At 41.2% G+C, this 20,209-nt stretch overlaps 1 protein-coding gene across 8 annotated transcripts in view; it reads right to left on the reverse strand.

The window, feature by feature from the left end:
- Positions 1–380: 380 nt before the first annotated feature.
- Positions 381–20,209, reverse strand: part of LOC143040277 (cellular tumor antigen p53-like) — a 43,940-nt gene continuing 24,111 nt past the window's right edge. The window contains exons 1-11 of one of the 8 annotated variants that reach the window (XM_076211100.1): positions 17,204–17,310; positions 5,471–5,842; positions 5,352–5,375; positions 5,240–5,270; positions 4,223–4,315; positions 3,946–4,122; positions 2,643–2,820; positions 1,544–1,760; positions 1,251–1,398; positions 1,045–1,146; positions 381–940 (exon numbers count right to left, since the gene is read on the reverse strand). In XM_076211100.1, the coding sequence (XP_076067215.1) occupies positions 848–940; positions 1,045–1,146; positions 1,251–1,398; positions 1,544–1,760; positions 2,643–2,820; positions 3,946–4,122; positions 4,223–4,315; positions 5,240–5,270; positions 5,352–5,375; positions 5,471–5,835 (1,428 nt within the window). In that variant the 5' untranslated portion in view covers positions 5,836–5,842; positions 17,204–17,310 and the 3' untranslated portion in view covers positions 381–847. Of the gene's footprint in view, positions 941–1,044; positions 1,147–1,250; positions 1,399–1,543; positions 1,761–2,642; positions 2,821–3,945; positions 4,123–4,222; positions 4,316–5,239; positions 5,271–5,351; positions 5,376–5,470; positions 5,843–5,975; positions 6,059–8,662; positions 8,845–15,864; positions 15,886–17,203; positions 17,311–20,209 lie in introns of those variants that run through there. The other 7 variants (XM_076211103.1, XM_076211102.1, XM_076211099.1 and 4 more) reach the window with 7 other exon arrangements.

Below are 20,209 nucleotides of genomic sequence, written 5' to 3' on the forward strand. Positions count from 1 at the left end.
TAGCCAAAATATAAAACAAATTGGTCCACGTATTATGGTGCTGTGCACTTTTAAATGTCACTACTGGTATACGTACATGTGTACATACATCATTCTGCTTCACCTAAAATGTAGGCAATATGGATACCTATTTACCTGAGAAGTTTCAGCTCTTTACTCTAAATATTTTAGAAAATGACCTCCAGGTGTCGCGTACCCCCTTAACTTCCACCAAAAAATGATCTGATGTTCTCCCTTAAGATATGTACATACTTAACTATGTATTTTACAACTGTACCCCTATGTTTTCTCTTGAAACATTACCATTTCTGTCTCTTCCTCTTAACACCTGCAGTTGTAGGTTGTCTGGTTGACAGTGATGGGGATCAAATAAAGACCAGTTGCATGCATAAATTTATGTACATGTCCATACCATACAACCTTAACTTAATTAGAAGCAACAAAATTGGAATGGTGCAATTGTTTTCTTGTAAAACTGCATATACCACAGGCCCCTTACAATGCAGGCAGCCAATGCATAAAATAACCCCCACCCTTATCTTTTCAAGACAAGGGTGCTTCATTATATATATGTACCCCCCCCTCCTGCAGAAAAAGGGCAAGGAAAAATTATTTTTACACACAGCCCCCCCCACCAACTCCCTTCTATACACAACCATCCTCCATTCACCCCTATCTTCTGTCTTCTCCCATCCTTCAACAAACATTCCCCTCTTTCCCAATGCCCCCTTGGTTGCCTTCCACACCTCTTTTAATAATATGTCTTCACTTACAACTTATTATGCTAATTTATATAAACTCTACCAAGATATTCTAAATTATACAATTAAGCTTTGTTTTGAGTAATTCATGGCAGGTACAGATCTTGTGACTGGGTTTGAGACAACAACACCAACCCATTTATGTATTCTTTTACTTTGTCTTGAAATTCCACAGGGACCTGTAAGAAACAGGTTAATTAGCATGTGTACTTTTTTTGATAATATTTTATTAATACTAATGTATTAAGTATACCATCAGTAGAAGGGGAAAAAAAAAAAGTACCTTGAGATAAACAAACTGTCGGTCCGACCCAGGCTCTTGTTTTATATTGGGAAGTTTGCGCTTCTTACTGCCAACTTCTACTTCTAAGGCCAGCTTGCGCACCTGCAATTGCCAAAATTCCACGTGAAGAAACTTACAACAATGGACAGTAACTCAAATCACATAGTAACACTTTCTCAAATCACAAAGTAAATTCCAAACATCACCTTTGCACATTTCTGCTGCTCCTGGTCAGTGTAGTTTGTAGATCTTCCCCCTCTTTGACCACCAGTTCCCTTCTCATCATTTGCCATATCCCGTGAGGGGCATTTGCAGCACTTAACATCCAAGACTTGTCTTCCTATAATCTTCCCCCTACAAGGTTAAGAGAATCAGTACTGTATTTTCCAGCACATAACATTGTTAACCCCTTTTGTGTAATGTAATTACAGAAAGCCCAGGTACCACTGGCTAAATTCACTCTTTTCATCCTACACCCACAAGAGAAAATGAACCATACCTGTGGATTAAATCAAACACCAAGGCAAAGGGCTTTCTGTTGGGTCCACCAACACATGAAGTCAGGCACATAATCTTGATTAAAACAGTAGTAAGGTTTTCCCCTGGTGGTGGCTGTTGCAGGGGGAGTGTCACCACATGACGGCTGTTTATTATTGAATACTCTGCATTTTCACCATCCACCTGGCAGATGTATTCTTTTACCTCGGGATCATCCGCTGAAAGACGAGACTGCAACAATCATTTAACATCATTTATTTCACCAAGAGTTATTGAATAGCCAAACCCTTCTACTGGAAAGCAACCCAAAAATCCTAGGCCTCACTTATGATAAACGACCTCTGGGCCACATATCAATAAATGTACAAAACATGCACTATGGACAACTAAGCTTCCACAAAATTATTACCAACACATTGAGAAAAATAAGACATCAATTGTTGCAGAGTTTCATCAACCTCTCAACCCCAGTGTCTGGCACTGGTTCTCTAACCTATAGATCTTCCTAGGAAGAAACTTTAGACTGTCTAATGTATGACTGTATACAAGAAAGTGAAAAGCAGTCTCCATCTGTCAGATCTCCATGTACAAATGGACGACACCCTAGGCATCAAGATAGTGTCAGGGCACATCATGACGGAGATTGACACGTTTTGATAGTTGGAAGCTTTGCTATCCATCTCGCACAACCATTACACAGGTGCCATCACTGGTCCCTGACAACACACCTATGCCATCCCAATATTTATATGAACAAGAAATGTTGCATTAGAATGCAATGAGTAAACTGTCTGAGGTGAAGGTGGAATGTTATGAGAAGTAAATGTGTGGGAGGCAAGCAAATGTGGAGCCTACTGCCATTCTAGCTGGGTCAGAAGTGGGCCTTTGGCAGCTTAGTGGCTGAGTGTACCAATATAGCATGCACCAAATCTCATTCTTGAATTGTCATTCCTCATTCCTTCTCCCACTGTGAATACCTGGAAACACTGTAATCTGACATCAGATACTATTCTTTAACACCCTTCCTCTAGCTCAAGTCTTACTACAATATATAAATAGATTGGCATGCATAAAACTAAGAGGTGGTGTTATAAACTCACAACTTCTTCGTATGCAATTGTGGCATCTCTCAACTGGCTCTGTGAAGTGTTGAGACTGTTGGAAAACAGGTGTAATGCGCAGGGTAGCCTTCACCAGAGGTTCACTGAGCTGAATACCAACTGGAACCGCAACATTTGGTGTAACATACAATTTGTTTTTATCTTCACTGTAACACCACTGGAAAGAAGAAAAAAAAAAATGAAAACATGACCACTATTCAGCAGTGTCTTGCCCTGGGCTGAAAATTTCAGCATCACAAGTTGGCACTCAAACTCTGGTGAGCAAGGTAGAAAATGTGTACAAGGTCACAGCCTTACACATTGATTGTCACTTTCACACATGCACAACACGCTAGGGGTACAGACTCAATAACATGTAGTCATTAACTAGTACAGTTTTGGGGCTTACCAACTAACCATTCCACATCCAATTTTGCTCCTTGTGGATGAAGAGTTGTCCAGGTCAGATGTGATGCAGCAAGCCAAAGCTACCTCCACTTCATTAAATAACCATAATCAACAACAGTATTTACAAAGCAGACAAGAATTCCCTTCAGTCCAGCCAATTTATATTCACTATGACTACTCGCATCTCACCATGCGAGTGCAAAAGTTAAATAATGGTAAAGATAATAATGCTTGCCAGTCTCAAACGACGCTCTTATTGGGTCTATTTACTCTGCAATTTATATATCATAGGGCTACAATTCAGCTCATCTGCACACAACCTGATATTTATAGAGATCTCCCAGAAACAATCCTGCTGCTTTCTATTCCTCATTGCTCTAACCATTGAGGGAAGGTACTGGACATTGCTGACAACACTAATAACCCTTTAGGGGATAGGGTTGCCTGGGTGAAGTTTCCCATTTGTGGACACTAAATAAATATCTGGCCAAATACCATAAGATTGTTTTGTCTCGTACTCCAGGTTGCTTCAGTGTCTCTTGACTTGTAGATGTGCTGCTATGTACCACAGTCCCCCTCCCCCCAATTTCCACATTACTAATATTGAGCAGTACTTTTTGATGGGCTTCAAAACACTGAACTATACGAGCTACCCAATTATATAGGTAAGAATTGCATATGTAAGACTACCAAACATCCTTATAGTACCCCATCCATTTAACACAATTTCATATAATCTGGCTATAGAAACTGGGGTATTTCTGATGTGTCCTAACCATGGCAAAATAAATTACCGTCAACATCAATGGTGGTTATTAAAATCATGGCAGCTTTTTCATGATTCTGGCAAAAGAAAAGAAAACTTTTGGTTACCAAATCGGTCTCAATGACTTACCTTATTCTTATCCTTGTTGTTCGTTGGAACAATCCTCTCAAAGTCGTGTGATCCTCGCCAAGGCTGAAGGCTGAGTGCAGCTGCAACCTGACTTGAGTCTACAGACTCCTCTGGCATTGTGCCTATGCCGACATGGGACGGAAGCACATCATCTGGGGGCACCATAATTAGCCCACTCTATTGACGAGGAAAAAAGTGAAAGCAATATTGGCACAAATTGTTAAAAATAAATATTGACGTATATGTCATTACAGATAATACGAGTATGGTGATTTACCAGCAATTCCGACAAGGGTTCAGGATATTCAATTTTCACACTTGTTAGATATTCAGAGCACGATTCCATAATCATAGTTGACATCTTGTATTTCTGTTAGTTTACAACTTTAATGTTGAAGCACAAACTTGTTTAAAGCCGCACAGACTAGTATGACAAAATTAATTAAAGCTTTCAGCACAACCTGGCACACCCTCTCACTTCAACCAATGCTCTACGTCTGATTGCATGAGCGCTCACTCCTGTATCGGTTTCACTCGTCACCTTTGAATTTGTCCACTTCAAGAGAACAAAATATCGCAAAATTAATGTTAAATGTGAAAATATGCTGATCGTGCAAACTCTGAAAATTAATAAATGCCCAATGGCTAACTTCTGAATTAGTATTTGAACTACAGTAATTTTTCATCGTACATCTGGCAGCCAGCAGAAGCACAACGTGTACGAACAGGTACGTACGTCTCCAACGAGCTCGCTTAAATGCATACTTATATTACAGCAAATTTATAATACAAATAATACCTTAATTATTTCATTGCGTTTGAATGTTAATTGTAACATTATTTCCAAGTACGTACATCACATAAGACTAGACTTTTCTTTTTAGCAACTGTCAATACTACTTAATGCGATTTTCATACAAGTCTTAGCATGTTCTGCAGAGTTTAGTGAACCGGATATATACATTTATATATATATATATATTATATATATATATATATACATACATGCATATATGCAAGGGAAAAATAAACAAATCGGCCCAAATACACACTTGTGCAAAGCTCCAAACTTAAGTTCCACGAAATAGCGTCACTTCATATGCTTAGGACCCGCCAAAACTACAAAGTACTTTCACACTGGCAGTTTGACTTTGACCGTCTCGTTGTCACTACTCAATTCTCTGCTACTCGTCCAATCAAGCAAATTTACCTAGAGCTCAAGATCACAGATCTATCAACCATTGGCAACCCGTGATGTGTAATACATTTTGTGCAACAACATAAAGTAACTTACGCTCTGCCCAAAGGACGGGTCCAGTGTCCATCTGAAAAGTTAAATATACGCTAAGTTCCACACTCGTTCATTTTAATTAGTTTTCTAATAGAAAAAATACATGTATACTTACTTAATAGTAACCTTTGCCTTATCCCTTAAGATGCATGAAAATAGAGCAAAACATTAGTCACGAATGTTCTAACATTACTGTAATACTATTCCCATATCTTTCGCATGTATGGTACTTACTGCTGGTCAAATGCTGGTCTGACGCTTGCATCGCCAACACCACCATAGTCTTCGTTTACAACATAGGCAGTAGTCATATCTTGCACAATCTCTTGGTGTACTACAGCTTGGCCTGGCTGTTGCATTTGTTGCACATGTTGAAACTGACTTCCATTATCCAACTGCAGCACAGGCGCGTTCTCAGCTTCGAGCCCTCGATCAGCTGATATGGTTGTAGTGGAAGTTGCAGAGATGGTCCCCGAGGAAAACGAGTTATTTGTATTCCACATTTGTATCATCGAATTTGTGGGCATCATGGAGTCCGCCCGGCATATCCTCTCAAATTCGTCTTCCGAAAATATGAGTTCTGTATCTTGCCTCTCCATCGTGCCCCTGCACAAAAATAAACATTTCAATTGTTACATCAAAATTACCTTACATCCCAAAACGATAAAATTGTACTTCTTTAATCTAGCTCTTCGCTGCAACTTTTCTCGTTTTTATATGCATATAAAATACTTCTTACAAATTATCCAGTATCAGTGTAGCCATGACCGACGACCTTTTCCTGTACGGACTATACACCACTACACTTACTACTAACCCCACCCCCGGTTTCTAAGCTTAGCGTACGTCTTTCAAGCACTGCGGTGCCTCACGTACGATTCTCTTACTCGTGTGAAAATTTGCTCCATAGCAACATTTGTTGTGTATTTTACATACATTTCCTTTAACTAATATATCACTGTTGAAAACTTAGATGCTGCTCCACGTTAGCATGTGTAACGGAACCAGAATATCACCAATACCCACAGTTCAAGGATACTAAAAATACATTTGTGACGGAGTGCTTCCGAGAAAACGGACCTTTGCATTCATTACCTCAACGCCCTGTGGTTTGTTCCAGTATAGTAGTTCCTCAACAAAACACGTCTTTTTCTTGGCCACAAGTTCTCTCTTGATGGATCAATAAACAAGCATGAACGAAAATTGTACAGCAACAAATAAGCACTTTATTTTTTATTTTTTTGTAGACCATGATCCTACCAGTATACTTTCATCCTTTAAGTTCGTTCTTTCATACCAGAGGACACTATTACCTGTTGTCAGGCTAATTCTTCCATCTCTGTATAGGAATGTCAATTACCAACTCTGGCATCTTTAGAGATCCAACATTTGGCGACACTCTCCGGCTATATGAATTTCGCTCTTCCATCCACGTGAGCGATATCGTCAGTTAAACAAAAAAGAAACCTTGGAACAAGATAATATACGAATAAAGAAATCTAAATTGCAGGCCCAACGGATGGCCTAGCCATACACCACCCCTTGGGGATACTGGAAAAGACAACTTCCTGCAAGTCGCAAGATAGCATTACTTTTATATTTCCAGGTGTGGGGAGTTCCCTATGACTAAAGTTCTGCACCTGCTAAACAGGGAATTTCCCTCGGCTGAATAAAATTGCCGGCTGGTGCGCCAGGTCCCCCATGAATAAAGTTCAAAATTTACATGGGCAATTATGTGTGACGTATCGGCCTCTTAAAATAAATCTGTAGTAGTACCTCTTAATATAAATTTATCTCCAATAAAAATATAAATAAAGGCTGTGGTTAGTACTTCTATTAAACTGTTGAGTTTCATAATTTGTGAAAACCTCAGGTTTGTATATCTGGATTCAGAAGGATTTTGCAAAGTAAATAATAAGTCACTAGCGGCTGTCCATAACCACAACCTAGGGATGCTCCCAAATACAGCTTAGTACACCCTTAACACTGCTGCTTGAAGAAATTGTTTCTGCTGTCCACCCAAGATCAGAACCATGCCAGGCCCCAATTTAGAGCTAAAGCTGCCGCTGCGAGTTTGCAACTGAAGTGCAAGCTGGCTCACAGGGAACGGTGCACTTGCTTTTATTAGGTACCATCACCTCGAGATGATGGTCTTCGTGAAGGGAATTCATGCACGCGCGTCCTTAGTACTATCGATGTACGAAACTATTCAAATTGCGATTTCACATTCAAATACATACAATTTCCATGTAAATATTATGAATCATCTGAATTAAACATTTGTAACAAATTAATCATTGCAATCTAGACCTTTTCTGCACCACCACCCCTTTCCGAAAGGGGACGGACCCAGTTTTTTCCCTTTCAAGGGCCCTGGTATGACGCGAATAGTACTGCAGGGGAGGTGGAGACACTATTCAACACGTCACCATCCATCGTAAAATATTGGCCTTTATCAGTAACACGTTTCGTTTGTTGGGGCTTCATCAAGTTCATCTAGCGGGTCATCTGAAGAATGGTCACCCCAGAACGCCCACATGAGACTCGCCACCCCATGAGATCACCTGAGTTGTCACCCCAGCACGCCGAATATCATCAGTGAAAATGTTAGGTTAGGTTGAACAAGGGTTATAGTTATTGCCATCAGCTTGTACAACCAAAGAATCGCAAACCCAGAATTGCTCACATGAAGAGTTGTCACCTTGTCAATATCTGGGGTGAATATTCTTCATGTGATCCCATCTAGCAATCAAAATGTACTAAATAAAGGCGCAGTCTTCACATTTTTCCTATAGACCTGTCAGCATCTGATAATTACATTTGCCCTTTTGTCACAATCGAAATTGCCAAATCAAAGTCTTTGGTGTTAATGTCCAATTGATTCGTGCAAGAAAAGAATTGGAATTCAACACCAACTGATCACCAAAGGTGTGTATACATTACAAATCTACATTCAAATATTTGGTGGTAATTAATAGTCACAACCCCATGTTAAAGTAGAAGAATGTGGTGATACGAAACGAGCTTGGCAAAGTACGTGTGATTTGTTACGCGTACTATGTGCAAACTCAAAGAAGACATAAACGTAGCTTCCGTCTTGCCAGCAACAGGTTAGTGTGTGCAAACAAAAGGAAACTACTACATAAACACGGAGTGTTCTGGAGTGGTGAACGCGTACAGACCTCACGATTACCAACAGTAACATGACATTGCTATAGACACGTTTATTGTGCAATCTGTGCTCACTTCTCGATGCACCGTATGTTAATAACTAAAAAAAAATATAGCCGGTTCAACTAGGAATTACGCTCACTTTCCTGCCAACGAGAGCTGCGACTGAGTCCACTATTACTACCAATTGCAAGTGAAACATGTGAATAGGTACGATTGGATATGAAATGTGTACAATTTTAAATTGCACTCTACCTTCGAGAAATGTTTCTGCTAAATATGATGTTGCAACAAAGTGCAAATGGAATAAGGATCTCGCTCGCTGGGGCTTCGAGACCCTAGTCGGCCGGTACTGCCCCGGCAAGTCAACAGCCAACCCAAGGCTAGGTTTATCTTCGACCTCCTCTGGTCTCAACGTCTGGCCAACTTCTGGCCGCCCGCGCGCATAGCGGCCTGTGACTAACAGGCGAAGGGTGTGGTAGGGAGGTGTTGGGGGCTTGGGTGGAAAATGGCGGGAAATTGGACGGGCGCAACCGTAGACCTTAGACGGGGCATGCAGAGCAACAAATTCTAAATTATATTAACTTATGTAGGGGAGGGAATTGTGATTAGCATAGTCCCTTCAGTCCTGCGGTCTGATGAATTGGCTCGTACTGCAAGAGGCATTATAAACCTATCTTTTCGTCAGTTATGGGATGCTCAAGTGGCACTACTTCCCCCATCATGCCATCGGGTTTACTAAATGACACCCATTTATTTGCCTTTGTCCTACCCCACCTCCGAAATTATAGAAGGGGAGGTAATAAAGCAACACTGACCGAAATACTGGCAAGATAAAAGTGTCAACTTGAGGTTACGACACTCAATATTGAAATAATAATGCGAGGAAGAAGAAATTAATCGATGAAACAAAAGCGAATGTTACTCCTTGCTTATCAACATGGCATTTCGTTGGAATCACATTTTGGAAAAGGAATGTGATATATGTGCGGATGTATGATTATATCCGAGGCATGATGGTGTGGGCTAGAGTGGAAAAATGCAATACGACGCGCCATTGAAGAGGATGTGTGGTGGGAGGAGGTAGAGAGTCATGTACGAAACATGCTCGTGACAAGGACGTTATGGAGAAAAAAGTGTATCACAAGCGTGATAAGGAGCCCCTGCGGCACACACTTCTGCGGTTACAACAACGATCAGGCTGATCTGTGCAGCTAACCCGGCCAATATCCGCCTCGATACGGGAGAGAAAGTAGTGCGTCAAAACAGCGCGGATGAATACAAACACAGTCACAGGCGATGATGTCATCGAGACTACGCTTGAACGATTGCTTCGCCGAGAGTGCGGTTTCATTTTTTTTTCTCATACGCGGCGAAAAACCTGACGTATACGCGCCGTTATAATCAAATCTGAAGTAGGAATTCTCATTCATTTGATCAAACCACAAAAAAATAATAAGTTTGATGTAAAGGTAAATTTTACCATCTGGATGCTACCACACGTATAATCAGTTAAACCATAAAATTGATGGACTCCACACACGCCATTGTAGAGGGTCGAAGTCATAATCAATTACAGGGACTCTGACACGGGCTCCTGAGCCAGGATCAGACGCTATCCACTGTGCCACGCTGGCTAATGAGGATATGAATATATGTTTATCACAATTATTCAGGGGATGAATCCTTCAACAGAATGTTGCCACAAATCCCAGATAATTACGTTCACGTCTAGAAAGTACGCGCTGTCAATCTTGTAACGGTTAACTAACATTATTAAGTTTCCATTGCTACAGTACTATCTTTGGCAGCAAAATCTTACATGTCCACAGGATTGTCGCTTTGCTGCTTTGACCAACCTGCGACTTGCCCATCCGGACTTTCCGTGGGAACGACGACAAAACTATGCGTTGACGTTAGTTTACATTTGTGGTAACAGGCTTAAGTTAACTAATCAACCCAAAACTAGATCGAAGTAGGGATTATTGAGCGGAAGGTGGCTTACACCCAAGTAGTACCGCAACGGCAATGAGTATTTGTAGCCAAAGTGCTGAATCATTTCTCCCCCTACCACTTACATCGAACATTACAATGTGTGTTCCATTGGGGACTCCGGCTCCCCGCCCCTTTCAGAATCGCCCCACCCATAGTTGGTAAACAACATTGGTAACCATAGGCGAAGATCAAGCATAACACCGTTATGCCACGTAGACGCGGCGCCTTTGAGATGGCACCTGACCGGAGGGGGGAGGGGGGGGATTCATACGTTTTCTAATCTCCAGCCATTGGCGCACCGCCCGACCGCCGCGGCCTCCACAACACCGAATCCTTTGAGAAAGTCAAGTCATATGATGAAATTTCCGGCGGCATTATTACATGATCATGTACCACATCTAAACATGGATGAGGTTACCATAAATATTGTTGCCCCGTCAGACTTTTTAGCGAAAATGTAAAGTACACGTGTTTGAGTCTTGGCCCCGGTCCGGGTCGGAGTGACAACCCCTCAGGGAGGCGAGTGTAGACGGGTTTAAGAAAGGTGGAGACTATCCCCACTGACGTCCTGGTACTAGTCCCAACTATGTTGTGCGTTCCGTAAAAGAATACACTACCTACTTGAAGTCGACACTTTTTTTCAACACAGCCAAGAGATCCAATCAATATAAAGCAATCAATATAAAGGAAGAGTGTGAAGAGTTTAACTAACTGCCTTCAAAGTACCTAGCATGCCTGTGGTACCGGATGCCAACGAGTAATCTAAATTTGACGAGATAAACATATCCGTTTTTGAACACTTGTCTACTGAAATACTAGTTTGTCCAACGGTCACAAGGGGATCAAAAATGTATCTGGATTGTGCTTCCTCCTACATTTCTTCCTCTTCTGCAGCGACAACATCTCTACCTTCCTTGCCAAATGTTAAATGTCACAAGGTAAGAACTACATGTCACTTGTTTGTAATTACGAGAGGACGTTTGCCGACTATATCAACGTCAAGGATGGGCATGGGGGCTAGCATTCTTCTAAGTCATGAATTATCAGGCAGAAAGTCGATTGCCAGGCATGATTCTGCACAACTGGAAGTGACCGCAAGACTGGTCTTATCAGCTGACGCGGCGCTTGGTTCCTACACATTCACAAGCGAAATCCTAATGAACATATTGGATGAAACTATATCCCCGAGACCAACCAACATGACCTATTCAACCTAGTGGCGTATCATTATAAACATGGTACTGAAGCGCTTCGTGTATGCGTTTTGATTCGGCTGTCCCACTTATCACTCACACACACACACACACGCGCGGTTTGCTGGTTTACTAGTACGCGTTCATTTGCCAACTCGGCGATCTCTCGTAAGTTTGGTCCCCTCCCAAAACTGAAAAGCATCACAGCACTGCTGCACGCCGACACCCCAGCTCTGGTTGGCGCGAAGTTTGTGTGCTTGTGTGTGTGTTTGAGCGCGATAGGTACTTTACCCATAGATCGGGGTCCGAGCTCCCATTCATAGTTGCTGATCACCAGTCCAACACGTGATCTAAGGCCATGGTTATCAAATACCTCTCGCGCGCACAGTACGAGGCCGGAATACAGACAAACATACAAATGATGCAGGTGCAACTCGACAAGGATACAAACGTCAACCATTACGGCAAGTCAAATCTCTAATATCCATGTGCAGCGGCGGCGATGATCATGATACGCAGGTACCAAAACTGTGGGAAAGTGATTCTGTGACCAGAATTATTTTGGAGTTGAAATCAATCTCCACTGGTCCGTAGGGATGTTCATGAAACATACAGTTCAATCACCAGTATTCTTATACGAGTGGAAATTTCCCAATGGCAAAAGAATGGCGAGTGACTTTGATAGATACGGATGTTACCAAAATCCTTAAATATTTAGTGCATAAACGCAGGTCATGAGATGTGGCAACGTCGGACCAACCTCCGGGTCATTTCGTACTTCGTAACGGCACCCAGGGTTGCACCATGGAAAGAGCCAGACTAACATTTAAGCAACGATCGCCACTGACATAATCCAACCTTTCAGATCAAATTTATAATCTCGATTGAGCTACATTGTCCCAAACCGCGCAAGTAAACGTCGAGTGACGGAATATCAATCTCGAGTGACGTCATCACCAAGTTCGCTCGCTTCAAACAAGCAGCGCGTACATGATAACCTACGTTGAAAAATAACCGAACAAACCAACATAGAAATCCGGCATTTTTATACAAGTTAAAAAACTCAGAGATGATAATCTAAGCTAAAGTCCAGCAAAAGAAACGTACATATAACGTCAATTCTCCAGCTAGCACAACTTTCCCTGAACAACAGGCCCGGTGGACACAAACACACCCATCCTTTTTAACGAGTATTGGTAAACGCAGGCAAGAGCGCCCCTCAACAACTCCAAGTACATAACCTTCACAAGAACGCCTGCAACCTGCAACCCTGACAGAAAACGCAAGCTTAACCCCCCCCCCACTCACACACACACTGGGCTTGCCGTAAACAGTAGACGCAGCATTGGCAGTCGTCCCGACGCCCGCTGGCCAAACTTAGTAACATGACAACAAGTCAGATGTTAAATTAGCTCCACCCTTCCGTGTTGGGTTAACAGTCTGCAGCCAACACCATCCAAAACAACCCTCAATGCACCTGACGGCCCCAACGAACCAAACCCCCTGCCCTCATCTCTGCACCATCCATGTCTGTTAGACAGCATACATTTCCTGTTTAGTTGCAGTAGTAATAGTAATTATACTAAAAGCATCAGCAGTAGTAAAATAATAATAATGATAATCTCAGCCACTGAGGAAGCCTTCTGCAACGCGCGCGCTCATCTGAAGCCACAAAAAACACGCTTGTCCTAGTGACTAGTTCTATAGTTTCAACAGTATACTCATAACGACTGCATGCTTCGGCATGGGCAGAAAACTCTTGCACCTAATTAATTCCTCTTTACAATCTGCTACAAGGAAGTCTGGCCAAGATCCCTGAAGACAACTACAGCTGTCAACGAAATGTGCTCACGTGTAGTTTGCTATACACTGGGTTTCCTGTAGTTTAAGGACAAACGTGCTGTTTATCTTCACCGAGGATACATGAATGGCAACATTTAGTTTCGGTGCACAGTACTCTACCTTCCACTTCCCTCACCCGTCCCCAACACCAATTTTCTTCAACTCCATTGCCCTTGGCAACAGCACGCCACTACGCCAGTTCCTAAACTTCCATCAACGTGACCATCAAAACCTCCAGGGCGCCACTAAATAAAATGTTAGTTGTAGTAAAATCCTTACTCTAAACAACAGAGTTCCACCCCCAACCAATCTTGCTGTGAACAAAACATCACAACGATTATACGGACCCACCGCTCCCTCGCCCGCGTGGTCCCGCTTGCTCGAAAAAGGGTCGAGATGTGACGTCATATAACCTTCCTCAAAGTGGCGTCTGCCTAGGTTCCTCGGTCTACCATCACAAGAAAGGAGACCGCAAAAAATCAGAAGAAACTACTACCTACCATCCTCATCCATAAAGTTGTCTAACCTCTTCTTAAAACAACCGATAGTTTCAACGCTCACATTCGTTAAAGTCTAAAATCATACAAGTAACTTTGACGAAAACTAAACAGCGTTATGGATCATCCAAGTGGTCGATGACTTTCAATCAAGAAGTGGGATTCCTGCTGCCACCAGAACATCTAAAGCATCCTACGTCACATCTATTCTATCAAATAGCATTCATCCACCCTAATAACCTCGTGTGGATGAGACTGCGTGTAAGTGGGACTGATAAATAGAATCGCTGGTCAGAGCCAGCGAGCTTCACGGGGGGAAAGCAGTAATACAATAGCAGACCAATTTTCGATCCACGAGCACCCCGCATTATTCCATTATACATGGTTAAATATCCCAGAATAAATTATGCCAGAACGAGGTTATGTAACCTACACTTCATAAATTAGTTTATTAAAAAATATGCCACCTCCACCCTTATCTGAAAAAACAGGTATCGTAACAACCATAGCAAAGAACAAAATTCCAAAGACACATTTTAGTTATACAAAAGAAAAACCCTGACAGGCCTGCCGTTAATAACGCGGCTCCACACGTCTCACCCGGTAAGGTTGTCAGCCCTGAGTTCTTACTGCAACTTTTGCGGCCCTTATAATCAGCCGTCTATTAGCCCGTGTGCTGGAGGAGTGGGTTCTAACACTTGACATTTAAACCCAGCCTTCTCACCCACATCAACCTTACAATTCAAAGCGAGAATGACAACCCCAGTCCAATGACAAATTCAACTGCATGGCATGTGTAATTTACAGAAATGTTACCGAAGGCAAGGCAAAAAAAAAAAAAAAAAAAAATAGAATGAACTAATAAATATTAATACAAGCTACATGAAGATGTATGCGAATTCCATGCTTGCTTGTTGCACGCCATGGTCGCCCTGGCTACACGCACAAGATGGCGGAAAACTTGCAAATCATTCCTGTCCCGCAGCCGTGACCATTGAAGGCTGCCACTTGATCTGTCCGTAAAAACGCAACGCTTCGGCCGTTCTGGCCTAAAAATGTCTACGACCACAGCATCGTTGCTTTCAATTTACAGAAGCCTACAAACTGTCGCACCTGGCAACTTCAGTCTGATGCGAATACATTCCACTGTCCGCAGACAAACGTTTCCCCTTCATTTGTTAGGTCATAGCCAAAAGTATCGGGACACATAGAAAGAGAGAGAACTACAAGTGACAAGTTTCATACCGATATGAGTTTACAACCCAACCACGGGTAGTTCACAACCCACCAGCCCCTTTTCTTCCCACCATCGCCGACCTGACCTGACCTGACTCATGTGACCTGAACCACTGCTGCTAGGCAACGCAGGTCAGAACCGCCCGTCCCATCCCCCCCCACTACCCCTCAGCCATCCAATCCAGGCCTAAATCCCCCACCCTAAAACTGGAGCACAGTGCACTCCATCCTACCACTATTCACCTGATCTGCCTTTCTCAGGGTGTGGGAATCCACTGGACAATAAAATAGTTTCACAAACCTGTCAAGTATGACGTGCTGCACATGGTATAATTATGCGTTACTTTACAGCTGTGTACATGTGGTTGGTGGTGTGTGTGTGGGGGGGGGGTGACTATCGTACGCCAAGTGGTAGTAGCAGCCGAACCAGTCACCCATGCCCGTGCACTTGAACTGTGGGGCAGGTGTCACAGCTGAGAATCCGAGGGGAGTATGGAATTCGAACTCCCATACTCCTCTCGCTTCTAATTACGCCAACAGAAAACAACTTGTACGCAGCAATAAGAGATTTAGTCACTAATAACATTGCTTAAGATCTTGCTCAAGTTTTCTAGCTCAACAATTTGATTCAGGCTTGAAGACACTATTCATCTACCTTGACGTATGCTAATAACAATAAAAAATTGTAACCTACCATAACGTGTGGCGCTATCTACTCTGGCCGCCTAGGTACCCCCAGTGGCCCAGTCTGTTGTATCCTTCGGGGAAGAGGTTCAACCACAATCAACAATGGACGTTACTCTGTAACTCTCTCCAACCCCACACGTAGTAGGTGCACATTCCTATGCTCTATTCAGTAATGTCGGTCTTTCTTTCGAAACCTCCAATTGTCTTAGTAATAAAAATCTCCCGGGGTGAACAGGGGTTTCTATTTACCTGGATATTATGCCGGATTTCTCCCAGACAGTTTACATGCATACTCATTTTCGTCCCTGTACAGTGGCAATGCGAGTGAAAATTTTCAGAGGCTAACATAACGGTCCTCGAAAATAGTTCTTACTTTTGCCAGACGTAGAGTTCAAATCATAAACGCGATATAACAAATGTAATATTCTAGGCAACTCCAACACTGGTATTTCATAAACAGTAGTTCCTCCATGCAACATTGTTTTGCTACGAGGGCTGGCTATCTTAGCTCAAGGTCATAAACTTAGGAATAGGTTTAATAAACTAAATAGCACGACAGCATCAATGTATTATAGGTTTGACATCAAGTGCGACTCGGTAAAAAATAAAAATAAAACAGATTTTAAAATTTTGGGTCAGTTTATAATACAAACCTTGTACAATATGATAAAATAGATGCCTATGCGAACTTTACCCGCGCAATGAATGCACACTATGCCAATATTTGTAAAAATCACTATTCCACACACGATTTTGCCGCTTAATCTCACACTAAAAGACATCTTAGAGAATACGACTTTACACACAGTACATGCAGGAACCAGTGACAAATATTTAATATACGCCATTGCATGTAAACTTCTTGAGCTAGCAACTATGGCAACGTTGCAGACTACTCCCTCAAAACAACCTGACGAAATTTCTATGTGCAAATCTATTTGAAATTGTAATTGTTTTTGACAGTATCACTAAACACTGCAATCTCTAATCATTATTATTGTTATTATTTGCAGGTTATATCGTCTGAACCTTTAGAGGGTACAAGTTCCTACGTTGAAAGCTGACAAGTAGTCTGGCATTATTGATCGTCAGATCACCTTAAAAAAATCTTTTTTTAACGAAAACATCACCCATATATCCCCTGCCTCCATAATAAATAGTGCAATTGGAACTAATCATCTAATGTCAAAATACTTGTAACTTGAAGGCTTGCCTTACCGTCCCACCAACCCACATGGATTGTCTTGGATGTTGAAATCTTGTTCCACATTTCAATTCAATTAACGTTCTTAATAAACACAACTTTCTGGTTAATTTATGTACTTTTTGTATCAAAGCACACTCACCTGCTTGCCAACGCAATTAAAAATAAAATGTTTCCCAGCCGATGTGCACGTCTATCCCTTTCAACCGTCTTAATACAACTACAGAACGTCTACCGAGTGGATTTTTGCTGGATGCATGTGCCACATCTTCATTTCACACCATATTTTTTGCACTAACAACTCCGTATCGAGTAAAGGAAATGTGTAACATCCACTCTTAAATATTTATGTAGTAACTTCACATTTCATAAAACACATTAAATACTAATTTTATTTCTTTAAAATTTGATATGGCAAGTTGTAATCGTCATGCATTGCTGCCATATCTTCATTTCATACTCTCATTTTGATGCAGTAACAATTCCGTATCGAGTAAAGCAAATATGTAATACTTATTCTAAAACATCTATAAAACAACGTTACATTTCGTAAAACACATCAAATACTAATTTTATTTCTTTGAAATTTGACAACGCTGTGTTGTAGTCGAAAATTTTCCGGTGTTTTCTTGGGCTCCTATGTCATATTCATCGTATAACACATCAAAATCTTAATCAGTTAAGTTTGAAAACTATAATATACTATGCACTTTAACAGCATATTTCAAACAATACTTTTAAAGCGTGTACTGTGTGAATTTGGTTTGATTTAAAAAACATTTACTTTGTTGTCATCAATATTTACGGCTACAAGTCATTTACATTACAAACTTTACTCTATAATTACTGATTAGTACATGTGAATTGTAAATATATCTAGACATGCAATGATTGTTCATATATTTAGCACAAACATCCAACAATATACGCGCTTATACGCACACAAGCACAAAAACACTTCGTACGTCAGCCACCGTCTTGTTCTTTGGGACGTTTTATGTTCCAACACCTGGCCATTTTATCTGGTAGAAACCTTTCGCTCTGAAATTTTTCAACCATGAATAAAATTGTCTGACGGGATAAGACGAATACACGCAACGGAATATCGATCACGAGACGTTGTAGAGGGTGCTTTTCTTAGCGGAAAAAAAATCGCCTGGCGGCAGTTAGCATAAACGACTGTAGTAACAATTTACACCCAATGATTTCACAAGAGAAGTTCATTTATGAATTAACATTTTGCGTCATTAGTAATGAGCATCATAATACAGACTTCAAAACTAGATTAATGCAATAAAGAGCACCCTAGTTCTGTAAGAGTGACAACATATAAATCAAATACCTCAGAGCTTAAATGCACATAAGGACCAGAATATCGCAGCATTCATGACTGAAGACAAATGTCCACTCCAAGAAGAAGGTTTTTCAGTTCTAGCATAAGCTGTCACTACTTTTTACTCCTCTCCTTTACTACTTCTACCTCACAGAAGTAATTTTGTTCCAGATAGAAACGTTGGTTAAAGAAACTATATCCAATCCAGCGAGCACGCATGTACGAACGCATCACACGCACACTGAAGAAAGCTTTGGGCGAGATACACAATAAAATGAAGAATATATATATATATATATATATATATATATATATATAATATATATATATATATAGTATTGGAGGTGAAGTCGTATGGAATGAGTGAAGATTTTTTTTGAAGAATGGATTCACAAATTATGACCACATGTGTTTGGGTCAGGCAAATATGATATTATTAATATGAGGTAATTAATAGGGCGTGGAAACTAGCAGTTAAGGAAAAAGTCAAGACTGGTTCTGATAGAGACGCAACTAAGGAAAAACGAATTAAAACAAGGAAGCTTATCAATAGAAAGAAATAATAAAAGAATTGCGCGAAAGAAGCAAGACATTTTTCTTAAGAGTTTCACATCAGAAGCTGAGGAAATGGTATCAAACAAGAGATGAGACCAAGGCAGTAGAGGAAACAAAGAAATAAAATAGGCAAGCGATTTATAATGGAACCGTTTAAAATTGCATAATAGCAAATAAACATAATATTTTGAGTTCAAGGAACAGCAAACTGCCGATGAATACCAACTTCCTACTTGTGAGAGGTTGATAAACTGTCTGGAGACGAGACCATATACAAAGATCAGAAACTATCAGCTGTTCTAAAAGGTTAAACGGCGTTATGGGTGGGGATAATAAGTGGTAATGGGCATGGGACTGCCTATTGTAGACCTTATGGTAACTTGCAGTCTCCTTCATTTTTATGTTCTTATGTGGGGGTAGATACCATGAAAGTACACTTCTCCCCACACAGAAAACGAATAATGTGACAATACAATCTTGGCGAGACTTCAATTGTAAGACCGTGGGGTGGGAAGCAAGTGGAAGTGAAGACTTTCATGTGTGTGTGTGGGGAGGGGGGGGATCCTTTTAAAGTATTTACCAACAGAGTGGTTAACGACTTAGTGGCCGTGTAGTAAGCGTTAAAACAACTGGTTATTCTAAGAGAGGATAATTTTATGGATAGGGATGAGTGGTAGGGACATGAGACTGCCTAACATAGGCCTTATGGTCTCTTGCAGTTTCCTCCATTCTTATATGATGGATAATACATGACCCATGATCCAGTGGGAGGGGGGGGGGGAATGATGCCCGATTCCCATAATTATTACAATTTTCACCAGTACTTCCATGTTGTAAGGAAACTGCTCGCCCTAAACTAAACAAACGTAGTAACACACAATTAACAAAGCAAATACAGTAAAATAAAATTGTGAAGTACAATGAAAAATTAAAACTAAATGAAATAGAATAAAGTAATACAAAGTAAAAATAATTTACAATTCTTTATGGGTGTCTACGCACGCAATATTTCTTAAACTATTTTAATCCCATTTTAGGTACTTCTACACGTCTGTCTTGTCCATCCTACATTTTTTGTGCTCAGGTAACGCCAGTCTTCTTGCTGCAAGCAAGGCGCACGCCAACAAGATCAAACTAGTCGTGTAATTATCCTGTCCTTGTGTATCTCCCTTCCTTCCTATCTCTCCCTCTCTCGTTTTACTTCTGAGGGGGAGCCCGGTGTGAACTGTGCTCGGCGGCACGTGTTCTTGGATTCGTTTT

Source organism: Oratosquilla oratoria, chromosome 28, assembly GCF_046742065.1.
Source record: "Oratosquilla oratoria isolate Oo_2021 chromosome 28, ASM4674206v1, whole genome shotgun sequence".
NCBI classification, from domain to species: Eukaryota; Metazoa; Arthropoda; class Malacostraca; order Stomatopoda; family Squillidae; genus Oratosquilla; species Oratosquilla oratoria.